This window comes from Corvus moneduloides, chromosome 14, assembly GCF_009650955.1.
Source record: "Corvus moneduloides isolate bCorMon1 chromosome 14, bCorMon1.pri, whole genome shotgun sequence".
Classification (NCBI taxonomy): Eukaryota; Metazoa; Chordata; class Aves; order Passeriformes; family Corvidae; genus Corvus; species Corvus moneduloides.
This window is the reverse complement of record NC_045489.1, coordinates 9,826,659-9,846,763: the sequence shown is the minus strand read 5'-3', so window position 1 is coordinate 9,846,763 and position 20,105 is coordinate 9,826,659. Positions and strand designations below refer to the sequence as shown.

The 20,105-nt window shown below is 44.8% G+C and overlaps 1 protein-coding gene across 2 annotated transcripts in view; it reads left to right on the top strand.

Annotated features, from left to right (window-relative positions):
• The window catches only part of TMEM255A (transmembrane protein 255A), a 25,855-nt gene extending 5,750 nt beyond the window's left edge, over positions 1-20,105 (top strand). The window contains exons 3-9 of one of the 2 annotated variants that reach the window (XM_032124296.1): positions 3,141-3,203; positions 7,431-7,520; positions 9,325-9,387; positions 11,085-11,173; positions 13,821-13,980; positions 15,239-15,382; positions 17,415-20,105. In XM_032124296.1, the coding sequence (XP_031980187.1) occupies positions 3,141-3,203; positions 7,431-7,520; positions 9,325-9,387; positions 11,085-11,173; positions 13,821-13,980; positions 15,239-15,382; positions 17,415-17,573 (768 nt within the window). In that variant the 3' untranslated portion in view covers positions 17,574-20,105. Of the gene's footprint in view, positions 1-3,140; positions 3,204-7,430; positions 7,521-9,324; positions 9,388-11,084; positions 11,174-13,817; positions 13,981-15,238; positions 15,383-17,414 lie in introns of both variants that reach the window. The other variant, XM_032124295.1, reaches the window with a different exon arrangement.

The window sequence follows — 20,105 nt, the reverse complement described above, 5'->3', positions numbered from 1 at the left end:
TTTAAGACTTAGTCTACTCAAGGAATTAATGAATTCCTGGACTTGGGAAGGGCATTAAGCTACTTTATTCAGAGGCACCCAGGCGATTTGTGTTTGTCACCAAATTCCCCATCTAGGTTAATTAATCTGCTCTGTAGAAATGTGTGATGACCTCACTTGTCTCGCAGCACAGGAAAACATTTCAGTGTGCTGCTGGATGCTTCAGAAGGTGCTTAAAATAGCTGATGTTTCATAACAAGCTGGGATTTCTCCCTTTACTGGGGAAAAAGGGCTGGCTGCAGTGAATGAGTATTTGGTGATTGTTCTCAAGCAGATAGAGCCAGAAGTCTCTTTGTATGCTGGGTGACTTCTCTGTGTGTGGACCAGTTTCATGGCTGGAATCATCTTATGGAACATAGAATCATAAAATTAGAGGATATTCCGAGTTGGAACACATTCATCAGAATCTTCAAGTCCAATTCCAGGACAACCCCAAGAATCACACCATGTGCTTGAGAGCATTGTCCAAATTCTTCTTGAACTCAGACATCAGATGTCTCATCGCTGCCATACCTAAACCACCCTTCTTTCCTCCTTCAGCTTGTGTTTCTTGGGCAAACACCTCTTGTGCGAGGAGGAAGCATGCAAAGATGTATGCTTCAATGCAGGGAATTATTTTCCCAGGCCTCTACTTCCAAGGAAGGACAGAACTGGGCACTGGAGACCTTCCACACATCAGTAGGATTTTGTTTAGTTGGTTTTTTTGAAGGTTTGAGTTTTTTTTTTTCCCCAAGCAGCTCAGTTCCTTATTGATAAAACTGAGAAGCTGAAGCAGAGGGTTCCATGACATCCTGTAGCCAGGCTGCCTTCACCCTTCTCCATGACCACCCACTCGTTTGCAACTACATCAGTGAACACCTTAGCTGTGTCTCCGTGGGAAATGTCCTCACCTGTGGCTGGATGACTGACCTGGGACAGGGAAGCCCAGAGTAAAACAGTGATGTTCAGCAGACAAGAGTAATGGTCAGGTGCAGAAGACAAGTACCCCTGTGGAAGTGAGACTGGGAGATACGTGTATTGTCTCCAAGTTATAACAGCTGCCAGAATCTGTGTAAATGACTGACCTTTCTTAGGCTTTCACTGGCACACCTCTTCTTGCCAAGGACGTTGGCTTGGGCCTTTACTCTGGAAAAGCACATTCACTTTGTGTCCTGTCCTCCTTTCAGACAGACATCCCAGGGGAGCACATCCACCAGCAAATAAATGATGCAACTGAGGAACATTACTAAGATCTCTTTGTCCCATCCATAGAAGAATGAGTAGTTTTTCCATTAGTGCAATGAGAATTCCTGTTAATGAGAATTCACCAATTTGTTTGGTCTTCACCTGCTGGATGTACAGACTTGCTCTAATTTCTTCTTTTTGAATTATCTTAAATTATCTAAAGCATTTCACCTTTTGGTTTGAGGCTGCTCTGAAACACCATGTGGATATTTTCCTTAAAGCTCAAAGGACACAAAACATTTTTCTTGACTATTTGCCTTAGGTATGTGTTGCCACATAGGTTCCTTCTGCTAAATATCACCAGACTGAAAATTACGCCTGGATCCAAATCACTGTTAATCCCTGGACCTTCCAAATTTTTTGCTCGGGCTTGAACTATAAATCTCCAGTTACTTTAGGAAGGTGGGGGTGTTGCTTGCTCAAGCTGAGCAAAATAATAAGCCCAGAAGTACTGGCAGGTCAGTGTGGGGCAGTGCCCTGGGTCTCTGCCCTGCCTGTCTGCCACCTCAGTGGTAAGCAGCCCCTGGCTTCATTGCTTTGCTTCCCACCATGGCAGTTTGTCCCTGACATGGGGACAGTGGTCTCCATGAGCTTGGAGTGCAAGCCAGGCAGTGGGGAAGCAGCAGCCTGATCAGCTGCTGTTTGAGCCAGATGCCCTCCCTGCCTGCAGCACTGCACCAAGGGTTGCTGGGCTTAAGCAGGGCAAGGGAAGATTGAAGCCCAAGTTTACATCATATTTGCATCTGCTAATCTCTGCACATGCCTCTGCCTGTTAGTACTGGATTCATTAAACCTTTGTTTTCTCTTCCTGGATCTTAAAGTATCGATTCCAGGTTAGTTGACTCATTTTTGAGTCACTACAGCTTGTCTCATGCCTTGTTCTTCTTCCTGGGCAGTTGGCCAGTTATTGGGCATTCTCACACGGATCTTCACTGGCCCCTGGCCTGTTGCCTGGATTTGCGCCTCCTTAATATGACAGATCCAACTGTAGGACTTTTCCAGCATTTCTCATTTTGCCAACCCATGGAAGTGGGGTTGGATATGCTCTACACCAACCAAAGACCTTTCTCAGTGTGACACAATACTGTTTTTGCATCTCCCCTCTTAGTCCATGGTTCCTGCTTGAAGTCCCGGTTTCTGTCCTGGCTGAAGTGTGCTCTGTCTTAGAAACTTTTTCATAGTGTAGCTTAAGGTTGTGGAGGAAGGAGGTGGGAAATTGCTCTCCTGGATGACTTCACTGAGCTGAAATGAGTGTTGTCAGTTACAGCAGCAAGAAAAGATGATTTTGCTGTGGTAGCTTATTCTGTTGGCCAGGCCAGTGTGAACTCTTCTGGTAGAACACCCTGGTTGATGCATCCTCACCCCTGGAGATGAGGGAGGAGTAAGAGAAGACAGAAAACGGCTAAATCTTCCAAAGTATAAATCTCCCTTATTTCAAACTTCACATTGAGAAACTCTCTGAGTTGAAAACTGAGGTGGTTGCTCACATTCTCAGTGAGATCACAGAAACCTGGTCCTGGAGGTTTTAGTGCTGTAGTCCTGCTAGGTTTGCATCTGGAGGCTCCTGAGTGTTTGTAGGGTTGTTCCAAGACAGCAATGCATATCCTCATCCACCAGCCATTTTTCAACATCACTGGGTGGGATGGAATTCAGAACTCATCCTTTTGGTTTCTACACACGCTTTTAGTGTCATATGTGGGATACACCTGATAGTTCCTGCTAGCGAGAGACTCCACTGATTTCTTGGTGAAGAAAGAGTTGCTCACACATCAGCAGAATATTCTTTTGCTGCTTCTGGATTTAATTGTGTTCTATCTGTTTGTAAAATATGTTGGGTATCATCCTGATCTAAATGCTAACAATACATTGTTTTTCAGCTTGGTTTTGGGTCGTTCCTTGGAATAATCGGATCAAACTTGATAGAAAACAAAAGGCAAATGGTAAGTTCTTCATAAAAACTTCTCTAAAAAAACGACAGTAACTCAAATATTGTGTATAAAGAGTATTATTTTAGGTTTTCCTAACTCTTCCAGGGTAGTGTTGCATACCTCTTGAGAACTGGAGATGGTTTCTGGCAGCCTAGGAGCAGCACCCAGTGGGCACTCTGCCTCCTGCCTCCAGTCGGCTCACTCAGGAGAGCAGCTGCAATCCCCCTCACCGGTGGTTGCCCCAAGCTCTGGCAGCGAGATCCCTCCAGCCTTGCTCGTGAGAGGTTGCAGAGGGCTGAGGGAGGTCGTGCTGTCCCTGCAGCCTGTCCCGCTGGGCTGCTGCCTGCTTTGGCGGGGATGGAGGGGCTCAGGGATCAGATTAGCCATGTGCACTCGTGACCAAGGCTAAGGCAGGTTCTGCAAAGGCAAATGGGAGAAATTCTTGCCTGTCCAAATCCAGAGTCTGCCTTTGTGCTGCCTTTGCTTTGCAAATAGCATGCTCCCTGCAGAGCAGGAGGAGAAGGTGAGGCAGATGCTGCAAGAGATGACATTTGCCTTTCCCACAGTCAGACAGGGTGCAGGGGAGGTGAGTTTCCCAGTGGATATTTTTTGTAGTTTTCACCCTGGCTCTGCAAAAGCAACATATCCTGTTCTTTCTGTCCTAGCAGGGTTTCAGCCTCTTGCTCATCATATATTAGCAGCATGTCAGTGTCTGGTTGAGCGATGACCATATTGTGCCAGTCCTGGACTCTTCACAGGAGTGCCCACAAGTGACAATGTGGCTCTGACTTGTTTGATTATTCTGAAGAGCTCTGGGTAGCCTGTGCTAATTCTTTTCATCTCTCCATCATTTTGTGTCCTAAAAAACAGCCATGACCCAGCTTTGCAGGGATTGCATCACTGTTGCCTGGGCTGGCAGCAAGCGTGTCTCCACTCTGACCGCAGAGAGGACATGCAGTAGCTGTCACTTATTGTCCCTGTGCTTTAGTCACCTGTCCTCCTTACCCAGGAGCGCTTTACAGTGGCAGCTTTGTCCATTGCATGTTTCTGTAATACTGCTGGCCGTGGAGGATTTATTTTTTTCATCTTCTCTGAACTTCCCCTGTATCCTAGTTTGCTAAAAGGCAGCCTTGGTGTGGCTTGTTGTGTGGCTGAGGGCAGAAAAAGCCAAAAGCAACTTGTGCAGCTGTGTTCTTGTGCATTTTTCTGTCCGTAACGTGACTGGGGAGTGTGAAGAGTAGAACGAGCCGGTGTGGCTGATGGGGAGAGCTAACCTGAAGGAGCACTTCTCACTTCCCCTCTCAGAGAGGAGCAGACCTCTCTGGTTTTTCCAACCCAAGTGTATTGACTTCCACGCTGTGCCTCTACAAGGGAAGGGAGAGCTTTTGTGCCCACAGGGAGAGCCAGCTGCCCAGCAGTGCTGCCCAGCCGTGCTCCCCAGCAATGCTGCCCACACTGCAGGCAGCTCTGGCACACACGCTGCTGCCCACTCAGCAGCTTCCAGGTGAGGAGTCAGCAGTTTACATGCCTTTATGACAGTCATTTATGCCATGGAAAAGTAAGAACCAGCAGCTTCACAGCCCATGTGGGGCTGTACATCACCTAAAGGGAACTTCAGCCCAGGACACTCCTGCGCTATCCAAACCCAGTTTGTCTTTTGTTGTCCGAATGCTACTCAGTGTGAATGACTTCATCTGGAGTTACGTGAGTGAAGGTCAATCAATAATATCACACAGCTCTAGAGAGGGACTTCTTGCTACAGTAACAGTATTATCAACGCCAAATCAAAAATCTTGTTGGCAAGTTGAAAACTGGGATTTTTAAAATTAATTTGTATGTTTCTATTTGGTGTTTGATTTTTTTTTCTCTATCATAAATTCTCAGTGTTTGGTTTCCAGGCTTTTCTTTCTACATCTGAGAGGGAGAAAACTATGTAAATAAAGTGAGCAAACCCATTTCTAGCATCAGATACTTATTTCTTGGTAGGGCTGTTAGGAAAGTATCATTAACCTTGTGTTTATTTTAAACCACCATATTAGCAGCTCCTATCTGCAAGCAGAGATGACCGACAAATTCCCTAATTGTATATATTTAGTGTTTGGCTTACTTCCCATCTCTAAGGCTCATGCTATTTAGGGAGAATATCCTCTTTCACGTTGTATGAAACAAAGGACAGTACTGAGAAAAACTAAACTTGCTACAAAATTACCTAACCCATAAATCCCGTTTCTTTCACCAAGACTGGGCTTTTCTCCCCTTGTGTGGTTTCACTGGTTTGGTAGTGAGACAGTGTGACTTTGTAGTGGATAGTGTGAGTTGGGACCCAGACATGGAAAGGGTGGGGCTGAGTGGGGAAGAAATGCAGGAGTTTACAGCTGACAGAAACAGGGTCAGTGTAGGATCTGGTCCAGGAAAACTTGTAACCTGCTGCCATCTGCAAGTACTTTGTGGCGCAGCATCTAATATTCCAGTAACAGCTTGTTGTGATCATAACATGTTCATGTGGTCACTGGAATCATTTCACAGCCTGCTGTCTTTGCTGCTGCAGGTTTAATGTCTATGCCTTGAATACTTGTCTCATCTAGAAATCCATTTTATTTTCTCTCATTTTTAAGTAAGCAATTGTACAGGGGCCATTTCCACTGTCCCAGGTGAGCCCTCTGGCATCTCCAGTCATTGTTCAAGCTGATCTGGTCTGTACATGGAGGTTACTGGAACAAAGTCTGTTTTCGCTTAGAGAGGTGTAGATAACACCAGTGTGATTAACCTAAAAATCCTCAGGTACTTTAAAAACACACATAGGATCCTTCTGGATTGTATTTGTCAAGGGGTTTGGCTTGTATTTCTGAAAACTGGAGCCTTGTGCAGTGGCAGGAACCAAGGTTTTCAAGCAAACTTAGTACCTGGATCTTTAAAACAAACATCCCCATGTCAGGAGAACTGAGACACCTGTCAGTGCTGGCTGGGCTAACTGTTCGTTTTGTATTTGTGCTGTAGTGATTTTTACTACTGCTCACAGCTCCCCCATGACCAGAGTCACCTTTGTACTTGTGGAGGAACAGTTTTTAACAGCTGCCAGCAACTGACACTTGAAGGTTGTGATCACCAGAGTTGGAAAACCACCAGGGAGCTTCCAGTTCTTTACACTGAAACACTGTAAACATACTGAAATAATGTATGTCAGTATATTTGAAGTAATATTGAAAGCTGTTCCCCAAGCTGCCTTTTGTCAATGTGTCTGAATGCTGCACTTGCCCTCCCTCTGCAGCCGTGCTGATATCTCCAGTGTGCTTTGGCCAAGGAGATTGGGATCAGTGTTGGGAGCTCTGTGTGTGAGGAGCTGGTCAGGAGCCCACTGGCAGCAGTTGAGCTGAGTTCAGGTGTGAGAGGGGCTGTGTCAGCACTGGCTCTTTGGCAGAGGTGGTGTTTGAAGTGGCATAGTGGGAATAGACACTGTTTCTCATACCTGGATCAGAGGTTATTTCTGGTTTACCTGCTGAATGCTTTCACCCTAATTTTAAGAGTGGGCAGGATGGGGCCAGTAGAAGAGGATCACACCTGTCTGACTGCCCTTCTCAAGCTGCAGGTGGAGGGAAATCTCTCTCCTTGCAGCTCCCCCAAGCCAGTGGGAGGCTGGATGGACTGTGCTTGCCACAGCCTGGCACTGAGGAGCCCAGCCAGGCTGCCGTGAGGGTGTACAGCATCGATGGCATCGGCTGGTCAGCTGCCTTCTGGTCTCATGGCTTTGTGCTTGTGCGTACATCCAAGTGTTGTTCCCTGAAGACGCAGTCCCAGCAGAGAGGTTCACATACTGCAGTCTCCTGCATCCTCACAGCTCAGTAAGTGTCCACAGGAGCAGCTCCCCACAGCACTCTGGGGTGAGGAGAGAAGAAATTCTCTCCTTTCTCTCCAGAGGAGAGTTACAGACAGCAGCAGCCAGAAGAGGAGGTGTATTCTCAGCCCAAGTTTAGCCTATTGGAGTCATGGAAAAACCTGCATTACTGTATCAAGTCCCCAGAGAACCAGTCTGGCACAATGCTCCTACTCCTGCCACTCTGCCAGAGCGGACACACAGCCCCACTGCCTTCAGCGAGACCAGTCTGTGCAGCCTGGGCAAACATTCGGGTCATTGATCGCTTGAGGGCTTTTTGACTGTGGTTTATGTATCCTTGTGGAGAGGGCACTAATCACTTGGTTGTGGAGAGGCAGATGATATTTTGCTTTGTTTTCCTTTCTCAGCTGGTTGCATCGATCGTCTTCATCAGCTTTGGTGTCATCGCTGCATTCTGCTGTGCCATAGTAGACGGTGTCTTTGCTGCCAGACACATAGTAAGTGCTTCCAGGAAAACAAAGGTCCTGCAATGCTTTTGCTCTAAGAAAACCAGTGATGGTGTCTGCAGTCCTGTATCAGGCCGCATCAAACCCTGTAAATATATATCATGTGCTGAATGCTGCTTTTAATCATAAGCTTTAGAAAAATGTTATCATTTTTTAAAAAATATTTTTAAATTATTGAAAAGCACTAAGATCTTAAAGCTTTGCTTTGGGTTTTTTTTTTTGGCTCTATGTGTTTACTGAGTATCAGAACACTTAAGATGTAATGTGAATTACAACTATTGCCAAGGGACAAAATATGAGCAGTAATGTCTATTTTGTTTTAAATGTAGGCAGAGGTAGTTCTTAATGCAGAGTGAATCACTGGATGCTGTAGTAGAATGAAGCAATTTGATACAAAGCTCACTGCAGCATTACAGTAAAAACAGGAAACATTTGCAGTAGGTTCTGTTTCCATTTGGTGACTTAAAAAAATTATGAGCTACTGCTGTCATGACCAATCACTAGTACAGTGGGATGTGCAGAAGCTTTAGTTATTAGTAGAGAAATAAAAAGACACAATTCCATTTCAGCTTTTTGATTGAAATTTCTAACTGAAAACAGATTTTTTGTCCTCCAACTCTGCAGTTTGATGACTTTTTTTGAAATTTTTGGCAAAAATGGATTAAAAAGATAGATTTAGAGTTCATTTTTATCAGAACAGAAAGGAATTTCAGAAGGTCAGAATTACCCATGAAATGGAAACTCCCTGTGTCAGCTGGCTAGTTATGCTCCTTGTGAAGCTGGCTCTTCTTTCCTGCCCCTGAGTATTCCAGAGGCGGAAAGGTGGCTGGATGACAGGATTTGCTGACAGAGCAAAGATCAGCTCTGCTCAGTTGTGTGATGGGTGTCCGTCCATCTGTCTGGATAAAACCAGCAAGTCTGGGCCATCTCTGACCCCTTTTGCAAGGGTGTGACCTCATGGGTTGGGTTGTGGCATGAGCTGGCAACTCCTCCCGGCTGGCTCCTGGGGTGCCTGCGTGTCTGAGGCAACCAGAGCTGAGCAGTTGTGATGACAAAGGCTTTGGTTTCTGCTTCTTGGTGAACAGATGGGCTTTTGGCCTGTCTTTACCACCTGACTGTCCAAAAATGTCATCAGCTTGCTGGAGATGTGCTTCTGCCACACCAGCACATAGCATTCTTCCTGGTGCGAGCTGCTGCCACTGCTGTGCCACCCCGAGCTTTGGATCAGACACCTGGAGAGCCAGTCTGGCTGCTCCTGGGAAGGGCTCACGGATGTGGATACACCTCTGGCATTGCTTTCCCTGAGGTTTTGCCTTGGAGATCAAGCTGCCCCAAAGGGAGGCATTAATGCATATTTGCAGGCTGGAACGTTGATGATCCTCCAGAGCTTTCCCACAAGACACAGAAGAGCACAGCAAAGACAAATTTGCCAACAATTAACGAAAAATTGCTATGATTCAGCAAGAAGAGCCCTCAGAAACAGGTCAGGCAGATCTGGGATGTGTCTCGCAGGATGAGGAATAAATCCTTCAGTTCAGGATGGCCACCATCATCCAAAGAGCCCAGCTTAAGAGACTGCACCTCCCATGCTGGCTGTAACAATTTCATGCCTCCAAGAACCAGGGTTAAACATCACCCAGGGCTCAGGGGGCTGGGGTGGGGGCTGCAGAGCCGTTGCTGTCTTGAGGTGCTGGTGTGAGATAAGGGTCTCTCTAAAGCCTGGTCCATTTCCCCAGACCCTTTGGGTGATTTTGGCTTTGCTGCAGGGCTAAGCCTGGTGCTTTTTCTCTGGCAGGATCTGAGGCCGCTGTACGCAGGGCGATGTCAGTACTACTCCAAGAGTACGACCCCACCCGAGGTGAGAGCAGGTTCTGCTGTGTCCTGTGAAGGGACCAGCTTCTTGGTGCAGGTGGAGGAACCTGCTGCCAGGTGGCTGCTCCAGTATCCCAGAGGTCTGCAAAGTGAAGAGGGGGTGGGAGGCTGGGTCTGGGGTGGGAACAGGATGCTGAGTGGAACAGGACTTGGGAGGTGAGTTCCTCCATGTACTGCCTCATTAGTGAAGGAACAGATGGAGAGAAGGGGACCTAGGACAGGAAAATTCACCAGTTTCTCTATACCTTCAGCTGTGCATTCATTATAGGAGCAGGGTGGTGGGTTAAGATTTCAGACAGTGGTAATTTCTGTGTACATGAGCAACAAGTACCAGCCTCTGCACCTCTCTTATTGTCTTCTCCAAAGAGAAGCCTCTTGGGGATGGATGATCCTACCACATACTGGTAGTGTGTATGGACGTCTTTGTCTGCCTTTGCTGAGCACTGATTGGCTCTCAGAGCTTTCCTCACAAGTCCCTAGGTAATTTTGAATAACCACTATATACCAAATTAGAATGCCTGCTTGAGGATGCAAGGTACTGCACAGGAGCATGGATGTGGTCCACTCTCTTTGCAGGCCAAAGACTTTCCATATGTGTTACCACCCACAGGCAGACAATTAACCACTTTGGTCAGTTCTGCACCACTGTGGGAATCTTGACTCAGTTTGGATCATGCTATTGACAACTCTCTGCTCTCTCTTGCTATGGAATGAGGTGCATTAGTTCAACAATGCCCTGGCTGTTTGTGAGAATTGCAAAACCTCCTTCCTCTGCAGGCATGTGCTTGTCTGTGAGTTCCCCACAGTGAAAGGAAACACTGGTCTGTTCTAGACTAGTCCATCTCTGTTCCAGTAATGGAGGACTTTGTAGGAGCAAGATAAGGAAAGAAAAATCTGCCTGAGGCTAATGTGGAGATCACTGAGAAATCTACATGTAGAGCAGGCCAAACAGCAGCAGAAACTGTGTTTGGGGATTGTGTCTGTGAAAAACGAGGTTCACTCTCCTGTGAGAATTTAAAGGGTTTAATATAAAGACAATAAGAGACACATAAAATAAAACAAAGGGGTAACGGCCGGCTGCCGTGGCGCTCTGCCAAGAGCACACCTGATGCTCGAGGTGAGTCCTTTTTATACCATTTTTACTGTCTGTTCTCTATTCCTATTAAAACTTTTCCCGGAGCTGCTCTGCATGGCCACTCCTTGGTTCCTCCTTTTTAGAGCATGCGTAGTCTTCGGCCTTGTGGTTTTATTTCTTTTGATTCTTGGGGTTGGGCCCGCTAGGTAAGAGTCGATGGTGGGGTGGATCTCTTAATTCTCCAGACAGTCAGGGCTGATTGCAGCTTTGGGCCTCTTTGCCCCCGGGCAGAGCGGTGATAGCGGCTCCGGACCCTCCTGGCCGCCCGTTCTCCGGGCGGAGCAGCCTTTGGGCCCTTTTGTTCCCCGGACAAAGTGTTGATTAGCAGCTCCTTGGGCCTCATCCTCTGCTCGCTTGGAGGTTACCTTACTTGCTCACACTTGCTAACATTCTTGCTAAAACGAGAGAAAACTACATCCACACAGCAAAAAGCATTTCTAACATTATATAATATCTACCTTTATACTTTGCAAGAAGCCAATATTATAATATATGTTTATAACAGTGTCATTCTGTGCTTTATGTAATTTTTTTCTGTATTCACACAGGCGGTCTGTCACCCACAGCGCCGTGCCCCCTGCACACCGAAAATAAAAACCAATACCTGCTTCTGCTGTGACCTGTACAACTGTGGGAAGTAAGCCAAAAATGCCACTCCTGGCCATGGGAAGGGCGAGCAGTGGTCATGCTCGTGTGCAATAGCTTGCAGCTTGTTTGCAGGATAGTATTGGTTAATGACAGTTGTTGTGGGAAGGCACCTTAAGCTGTGTTTGTTAGCAACAAGGAGTCCCAGACAAAAGCTAACCAAGTAAAGGTGGGTGTGAAATGCAGCAAGGCTATCCCAGCTATGGGTGAGCATGCTCTGGGCCAGCCCAGCTGGAAAAATGAAGAGCACAGGAGTTTCCATTACTTTCATGCTTGGTGTCCTCCTCAGGTTTTCCACCTATTGAGTGTTGCTTGTCTTAACACCTTCCTTCTCTGTTGCCACTGGTTGTTTTTTTTTTTTACTTTTAGAATATTGAAGATGCAAAAAACTGGGACACTGTTCTTCCTCACCTTACCACCATTCCATTCCCCACCCTGCTGACAGGGAGGAGAGTTCACAGGCTGGTGCCATCTGTGTGTTCATAAACCAGTGTCCTCTCTGCCCAGTGAATGTCTTTCATGGTCACACAGTCTTGGAAGGTGAACCAGCACTGTGCAGTGAGTCAGGTGGTTACTAACCGAGAACCACTGCAGAGTGATCACACCACTGAGATCTGGCTACTGTGCCTAAGCCAGCTTAATTTACAGCATGCACTGCTTATACTTTGTGGAGTGTCCAATGTGTGTCAGCAAGCAATTAATAAATTGATTTTTTTACTGCTGGCTCTTGCCTAGGGCTGTTTCAGGCTTAGCGTTTCTCACAGTACTTAGTTGGGCTGGCCCCCACTTAAATCACTGACTGTGGCTGAGGAAAGCTGCTGTTGGGAGAGGGTGGGTGTTTCCCTGTGCTGGAAAGTGTGATCCCTGGTCTCTGTAGGACTTTGTGTGTGTGACAGAGGGGTGAAGCTCATGGTTTCCTTGAGCAGTTCACAGAACATAGTCCCTTTTTACTAGCTGAAGAGAGCAGGACACAGAGAACTGATTGGAATACAAAAGCTTGAAACTTTTCTGTACTAATTTTTCTTCTGCTTTTGTTGGTTTTTTGGTTTTTTTTTCCCCAGTCCTGGTTCTGGGACCTGCCCCTGACCCGTTTTCTCCTCTCTGATAACAGATATCAGTTGTTGCTATTTTAATCTTGCTTAGTACCACGAAAACATCCTGCACTGAGGAGGTGCTGGTTCTTTTGGTATCTCAGTAAAAGAGGCATGGACACTCAAGACCGGTTACTGCACATGTAAAGGATGGAAATCATGGAAAAAGTGACAGCAATCTTGCATTCCTCCTGATGCTGGGAACCCTGGCTTTGGCAGCATGGGGCAAGCCCCTTCCCGTTGATAAGGACATTCTGAACTACGTGGGATGTTCTCTATGGTGCACCAAGGGTCACTGAGAGAGCTGTGCTCTCACACATCTCCATAGGAACGAGCACTTACAAACAGCACGTACAGGTTTTATTGTTAGAGGGTCACAGTGAGAGCTCAGGTTACACAGAGGTCGTGCCAGCCAACCCACAGGTTTTTGTAACCTGTGGTTATGCTCTGCCTCGATTCTGCTTGAAATCCCCATCTTCTCGTTGCAATGTCTCCTGCAGTAGCCTGCTAAAATGAAATGTGGGAATAAAAGGGTAAAGAAGGTGAAATTGAGTAATGAGCAAAGAAGGGTGACTCTTGTGAAAGGGGGCAGTTTCCTGCAGGCCTTGTGGAGTCTGCTGGGGAGCTGAACCTGGATCTCCTGCTTCTTGACCTTAAATATGAGCTGCTTCTTCCCACTTTCCTCAAAGCTCTCATGCACTTTGAGCCTAACCCTGTGTATGAGCTAAGTCATTCATAAGCTCTTGGTACTGTTTGTCCCCGATAAATATGTTTTCTGAAGGGGTATTTGCTATAGGCCACTACATCTGGTAAGTTGTGCTGAAGGCCAGCCTGTTCCCTACCCAGCAGTCAGAGAGAAGTCATTCCTGGAGAATTCTGCTGCAAGACTTCAGCCCACATGTTGCAGGAGTTGCTTTTCCTTTTACAAAATAATGACCTAACCAGATTTGACCGAGTTTTCTCTGTCTCTTTTCTGCATGTGGAAAAGGTTCAAAATGTGAGCAGAAAGACGAGGTGCCAGGGTTCCAGGCAGCCCAGGCCGCTGTAGAGCTGTGAGGGGCCAGCAGCTGGAGCAGGGCATGGAGCTGGACCTGCTTTGTGGCCGTACGCTGCGGAGCCAGGCAGGAGCTGTGCTGTCCTGTGCCCATCCCACCCGGCTGCTCTGTGGCTGTGAGGAGCAGCCAGCACTGCCTGGGGGCAGCTGCTGATCCTCCGGCACAGACTGATTTCCCAGAGTAATTCCAAGACCGGTTTGTTCTTGGTAAGCTTCCAGGACCTCTGTGGAGATTTCAGATGAAAGAAATAACTGGCAGGTTCAGACACCAAGTCATTTGTTTCAGAACACAGCAAGCCCTTCGTGCAGGGAGATCTTGGATGCCACAAGCATGGAATCTAGGAGGCTTTATCCCCACTCCCTCAGTAGTAAGGTCCAGGTTATCACTGAATTGCAGAATGCATTTTACTGTCCAGCAGTAAAAACTGCTTAGGTTTTATGATATGTAGTGCATTTTTTATATCATTACTGTTGTTTTTTTCCTAATCTAGCAGAGTAGAGATTTCTGGAGGTTACTATGAATACATTGATGTCAGCAGCTGCCAGGACATTATCCACCTTTACCACTTGCTCTGGTCGGCAACAATTCTGAACATAGTCGGGCTATTCCTAGGGATCATTACAGCAGCAATACTTGGAGGCTTTAAAGACATGGTAAGAGGATATCAATTTCTCTATGCATTAAAGAAAACAAATCAGGTAAATTGCCTTTAAAAATAATCATGAGAACTATTGGTATTTCAATGCAAATGATCTATGCATTACTTCAGTCAGGGTGGAAAGAAGGGCAAGAAATAACGAGAATGAAAAAGCGGAAGTGATTCGCTTTTCTGATCTTGTTGTCATCAGCTGAGCACAGTTAGAAAAGATTAACAGGATTGGAAGATTGTATTTTCAAAAGGAACCTTCACAGAGGCATTGGCAATGCCAGAATGATTAAAAATAAGCTCTTTCTTGAAAATTGATCTTCCTTTTCATAACGTTCACATTCTACAAGGAAATGTGTGGTGGTTGCTCATTAATTGTTGATTTTATAGTAGCAGTCTGAGCTTTACAGACTGTTTAAGCAGCTGTGTTAGGCTGAAACTCTCCATCTAATTTCTTCATGGTGCAGAACCTGAGAGGATGAACTGGGGATCAAAACCAAACTTCAGATAATGAAGAAAATGCTGTTCTAACAATGTGAGCTTTGAAACACCCCTCACTTAACCAGGCTGCCTGTTACCTTCCATACAGTTTTGTTCTAAATGGCACAAATGAATGGGTAGAACTGAATGTTCAACAGATACATTTGGGCCTTTTTCAGTCTCTTGTGACTCATTTGGAATAATACAAAAAAGAGACACACAGAAAAGAGCATTTGTTGTCCTGGCTATATGTTTTTCTTACAAAGAAATCTTGGTCCCTGCACTAAGGGTATCTTATTTCAGAACTCTGAACTCTTTTCAGACTCACCAATATCTTCACAAATAAAACAGGAGACACATTCCCAACTGTGCATCATAGCCCTTTGAGATTTGATCCACAGCAGAGAGCCTGTAAACCTCTGCAAAAATGTATAGAAATGAACAGCAATTCACAACATGCACCAAATAACAGAGTAATTGGAATTATTGAATAATTTCTTCTACTTGTGAAGATGTAAATCTGTTTTGTGTGAGTACTGGTGTGCACTGGGTTACTGCCAGCTTGTTCTATGGAATCTGAGAGGAAACAATAAGTGGCTGTGGAATGAAATTACCTTGGAACTTAGCTGCTGCCTGAGAGGGAACTGGATTGCCAGTTGCTAATTCAAAAGAGTTGAAGTCTAAAGACACACAGTGCTCCTTTAAATCATTTCTGCTTTCATTCAGCTGTCAGCTTTCCATGACTGCATTTGCAGCCTCATACACTCTTCTTTTTGTTTTGATAGACTCCTTCCCTCCCTACACTGAACTGCACAGTTGAAAATGCACACCCTTCAGTGACCTACTACTCCAGGCCACAAGTGACATCTTACAACTCCTACTACCACAGCACTCCTCACCTGCCTCCATACTCCGCTTATGACTTTCAGGTGGGCAACATTACCGGTTGTTTTCTTGTTTAGCAGCAACATTAAATCCAGCCAGTCTAGAGGACTCTGGGGGCTTGTCTTCCTGTCATTCGCACAGTTTAATTTTCTTGTTCCTGCAGAAAATACCACATTTTTCCTCCTAGGCACTGGTCCTTGGCAGTACTCTCTCTTACTAAGGCAGTATGTTCCTGAAAGCTGTCCTTGAAGTGAAGGCAAGAGGACCTGCTGCCTGCCTGCCTTCCCATCACTTGCTAGTAGAGATCATATTAAAAATAGGCACTGCCTCTGGCACTGCAGTGTTCTGAGGAGAGAGGCAAAGCCAGGTGTTCAGGTCCTAGATTTTATTAGGCCAGCTACTGTGTCTGAGAGAAATAGATGAGCTTTTGGAAACAAGCTATTTGAGCTCTTGAAGACACATGATGCCTGAAAAGCTATTTTTTTGTGGTTATTTTCCACATGCTTCAGCTGGCCTAAGAGGGGTCCCTGCAAATATCACCTCTGCTGTAATGCATTCCTTCCTCTTTGAGCTACAGAGCTCTGCTGTTGGAAATGGTGATTTCATGTGAACCTTGCTGTCAACATCAGCTTTCACTTGTTGAAGCAGATGAGGACATTTCCTCTTCAGCTCTTCTGTCAGGTGAATGTTAGCACAGGGGTGATGTTAATGAACACATTGCACAACCACCAGGACTGGAGACTTTTTTTTTATTAACAAGAGTTTAAGAACTTGGACATCAACTAAGGGGTGTGCTCTGTAATAGACACCATGTCCCTCATGTGAGCCATACATTAGAGGTAACATGAATCTAAACTTTCCTGGATCTGCTGCTAGTGCCACTAGACAATACTGTTGTCAGGGTTCCTAAATATAATTGAATACTTATGTCAGAACTTCTAGGGTGTATTTATACAGATTTTTGACTCATTTTTGAGATTAATGAAACCTGGGACAGTCACTGGTGTTGTGTAACTTCCTGCAGTTACAAAAATGCCCACTTCAGTGCATGCCAAACCCAGCTCTGCTGCAAAGTCCTTTTTTCAGTGGTTCTAAGCACTGTCTGACCCAGGGTTTGTCAGTGTGGCGGCCCCAGTACCTGCAGAGAGCTCAGCAGGAGTGACTTCCCTGCTTTTTAACTGGAAGTACTGCTGGGCTCTGCTAACACTTAGAGCTCAGCCGGACGGATCAAAGTCTCTAGGTCTCACTGCTGTGAGCACAGGTGTTGGCTTAGGAGCTGGCACAAAAGCTGGCACAAAAGCTGGGCATAAATTCAAGTAATCTAAATTTAATATAGCCAAGTCCCTCTTTCAAATGAAATTCCAAATCTGAGCCTTGCATATCTTCCAGGGAACTTGGGGCCTGCATGGGAGCATTAGCTGAACCTGTGGCTGTGGAGACTCTCTTGCCTTGAGCCCTACTCTACTCCAAGCAGTGACTGTACCACCCTGACCCCTCTCCCATGCCATCCTACAGCACATGGAGCAAGCCCAGCCTTACCTCTCAAATCCCTTCCAAAGGATGCACTCCCTCTGGTGCAAGAATGCTTCCCACTCATTCCACACATTTTTCACAAGAGAAAAACAACACACCAGAATTCCTAGGGAAGCCTGGGGCCTTGCAAAAACCTGGCTTTCACACACAAGCCTAAAATGGCAGACCCAGTTCTCTGGTTTTTGGAGCAGCCCGTTCATTTTTGCTGCTGGCTGGTGTGTGAAACCCAAGATTTGAGAGAAACTCATCAGTTTTCAGTTATCCAGTCTTTGTGAAATGCAGCAGGCACACAGAAGTGATGAGAATTTTTTTTAAATGTCTTCAATTTTGGATCTAAGGAGCCTCATTTTGCAACACTGTTACTTACAGGCTGTGCTTGCCTTAAATGCAACAAGTTATCTGAAGTGGTATTTGTATGTACATGATTCGCAGAGGTGAACCTTGAAATGTTAACTTTGAAACATTTGGTAAGGAAATGTCATTTTGATAAAGTCATATCCATTAGGAAGTGGTTACATTACAGCCTTTGCTGTCTCCCTGCAGCATTCCAGCGTGTTTCCAGCCTCCACTCCTTCTGGCCTCTCCGATGACCCCCAGTCCCTGTCCCCATCTCCCAGCTATATGTGGGCCTCTAATGCGCCGCCTCGTTATTCACCGCCGTATTTCCCACCTTTTGAAAAGCCACCACCTTACACACCATAAAGAATGTGGGAAAGAAGAAAAAAAAATATTTGCCATTGAAATAATTGTGAACATTTTGTATTTATATTTTACTGTGGGAGGGAGCAGGAGAATACAGAAGATAAGTGCAAATAGAAATATTAGACTGGACTGTCCTTTCTTGCGAGACTTATTTCAGAAGTTTAATGATGGTCTGTGACAAAGGGGACAGACTTCTGATGTTGTAATGAGTCAGTGAGTAGCAGGTGACCTAAATTTCACCCTCATTGCTTCATGTAGTCCTTGATTTTTAATAAAGTGATCCAACACAAATGACAGATTCTGGTCTGCCTTACTCCATCTTGTGCCAAGCTGAAGTAAGGGCAGCCAAGATCAATAGTTGCTAGAGATTATCAATCTGTTTGAGGTGAGGGTGCTTGCAGACAGCATGACTTGACACTGGTTTTGTTTGGCCTTTGGGCTCCAGCTGCTGGGATTTTGGGTGGGAGGACACAGGACCTAGCTCACATCACTAGTTGGCCCAACACGCTGGAAAAAATTTGGGGGGAACTATGAGAGTGCCTCAAAATGTAGCCCTATTGAAAAGGATAACATCGTAGGATAGTCTCATGTATGTGTAGCAAAATAATCAGAATATTGCTTTTTTGAGGGGGGGGAAAGCTGTTTTTATTTCAGGTTGCTTCTTAAGATAAAAGATGAAATTGAGTAGTCTCTCTCTGAATTCTGTGTAAGTAATGCTGAAGTCAAACAGTTTGGGTGGTTGCACTGCCTAAACTGTCCTTGTATTCCTATAAAGAGCATCAGGAACTGTCTACAAGTCACTGAAACAGTGCAGTGAAAATGTTATTTATTTGTTTGTTTACTTTTTCTTTGGTTAGGAATTTCTTTTTAAGCTTGTACTTTTAACTTTTTTAATGGACTGAATCAGCACCCTGAATAAGCACTGTTTTAGTAGTTGTATTATGGGCTGCACATAAGGAATATCCACTGCTAGTTCTCCAAGATGTAAGTCTCACACGGATGAAATTCAACACCCTGTAATATAGGATGAAACTGAGGAATTTGCAATTACTGTTGTGACTTTCATTTAATCTTCAGCTGATGACTGTGCTGATTGATCTAGATTCCAGCAGATTTTGCATGCATCCTGCACAACAAAAGGTCAGCTTTGATGTGTGACACACTGACCTCCAAAGTGTGGTTCTACTCCAAGAAGTGATTTCAGATGACAGTGTTTGGATCTGAGCTGCTCAACCTGAATGTTCTCAACTGCTTATTTCAGGGATAAAAACAACATTGACATTTTTCTCCTTATTTCCTAAAGATACAGTTTCCTTGGCATCAGTTTGTTGACTCTAATCCTCAGTTGCCTACCTTTACTTGCAACTGATGCAGACAAAAAGGTACCTAAAACTTCTGTCTGGCTTTCAGAATCAAAATGGAATACATGCTGGTGCGCTGGGGCAAAGTACAGTTGGATTTTAAACTGTGGCATCTACTTTTAATCTATAAAAAAAAATTAAAATGCTGTCAACATGGAAAACAAACACTGAAGTCTCTGATCTCACTTTTCAAAGTACACCCACACTTTATAATGCTGTTTTTAATCCTATGCATTTGCAAAGCCTTTAGGCTAGACTATGTGTTAATTTTATCATTTCCACTGTCAAATACTAATCAGTATATTAGTTCATTAAAGGATGACACCTTATCCAGAAGCAAGCATGACTTTTCTCCAGTAAGAAGGGAAAATAAACAGCTGGAGAAAGGAATGCAACTCATGGGATTTAAAGCAGTAGTGTATGTAGAACATATCCTGGTGGCATTTTGTTTTACTATAGAATGTTGAAGTGCAGCTCCTATGAATTTGCATACTGGAAATAAATTTATATACTGGGGCATCCTCCATTTTATATTACATTTTATTGAATTAAATCTTGATAAAGAGATCATGGGCAATTTCAAAACCAACAGTACTTATCTTGACAAAACTCCCCACAAAACTAGAATCAGAAGGGCACGTTAATTTAGCATCAGAAAACATTTTATTGCTGTATCTTTGAAATAAAAGCTAACAGTCCTGTCCCACTTCTGACAAACACTGTACCATTTGTGCCTGTCAACTAAATAGGGCTAGAAGGACTAGGGGACACCACAGGACAGGACTGAACATCCTGAAGAGAACATAACCTAGTGGCAGAGAAACAATTAGGAGAAAATTGTGTCATTGGTTTTGAGTTGAAAAATACTAACCTTAGGAAATTACCCGAATTCTCTTTTTTTTCTAAGGAATATTTAAGCAAAAATTACGTTGCTGCTTTAAATTCACTATAAAAGGGCAAGTACATTTTCACATTTAAAAAATTACTGGTGGTATTTTCTGTTGAATTACCTTTTTCATTCTGCTTGAGTAAAACTAAGCATTTAATGTAACTACAACATTCTGCACTGTATTTTTCATTTCTTATGAGAATGTCAAGTTTGTGACTCATATGTACCCTTTTATTACTTTGCCAAAGTTAAATAAAATTGTGTGACTTTTGTAAACATTTA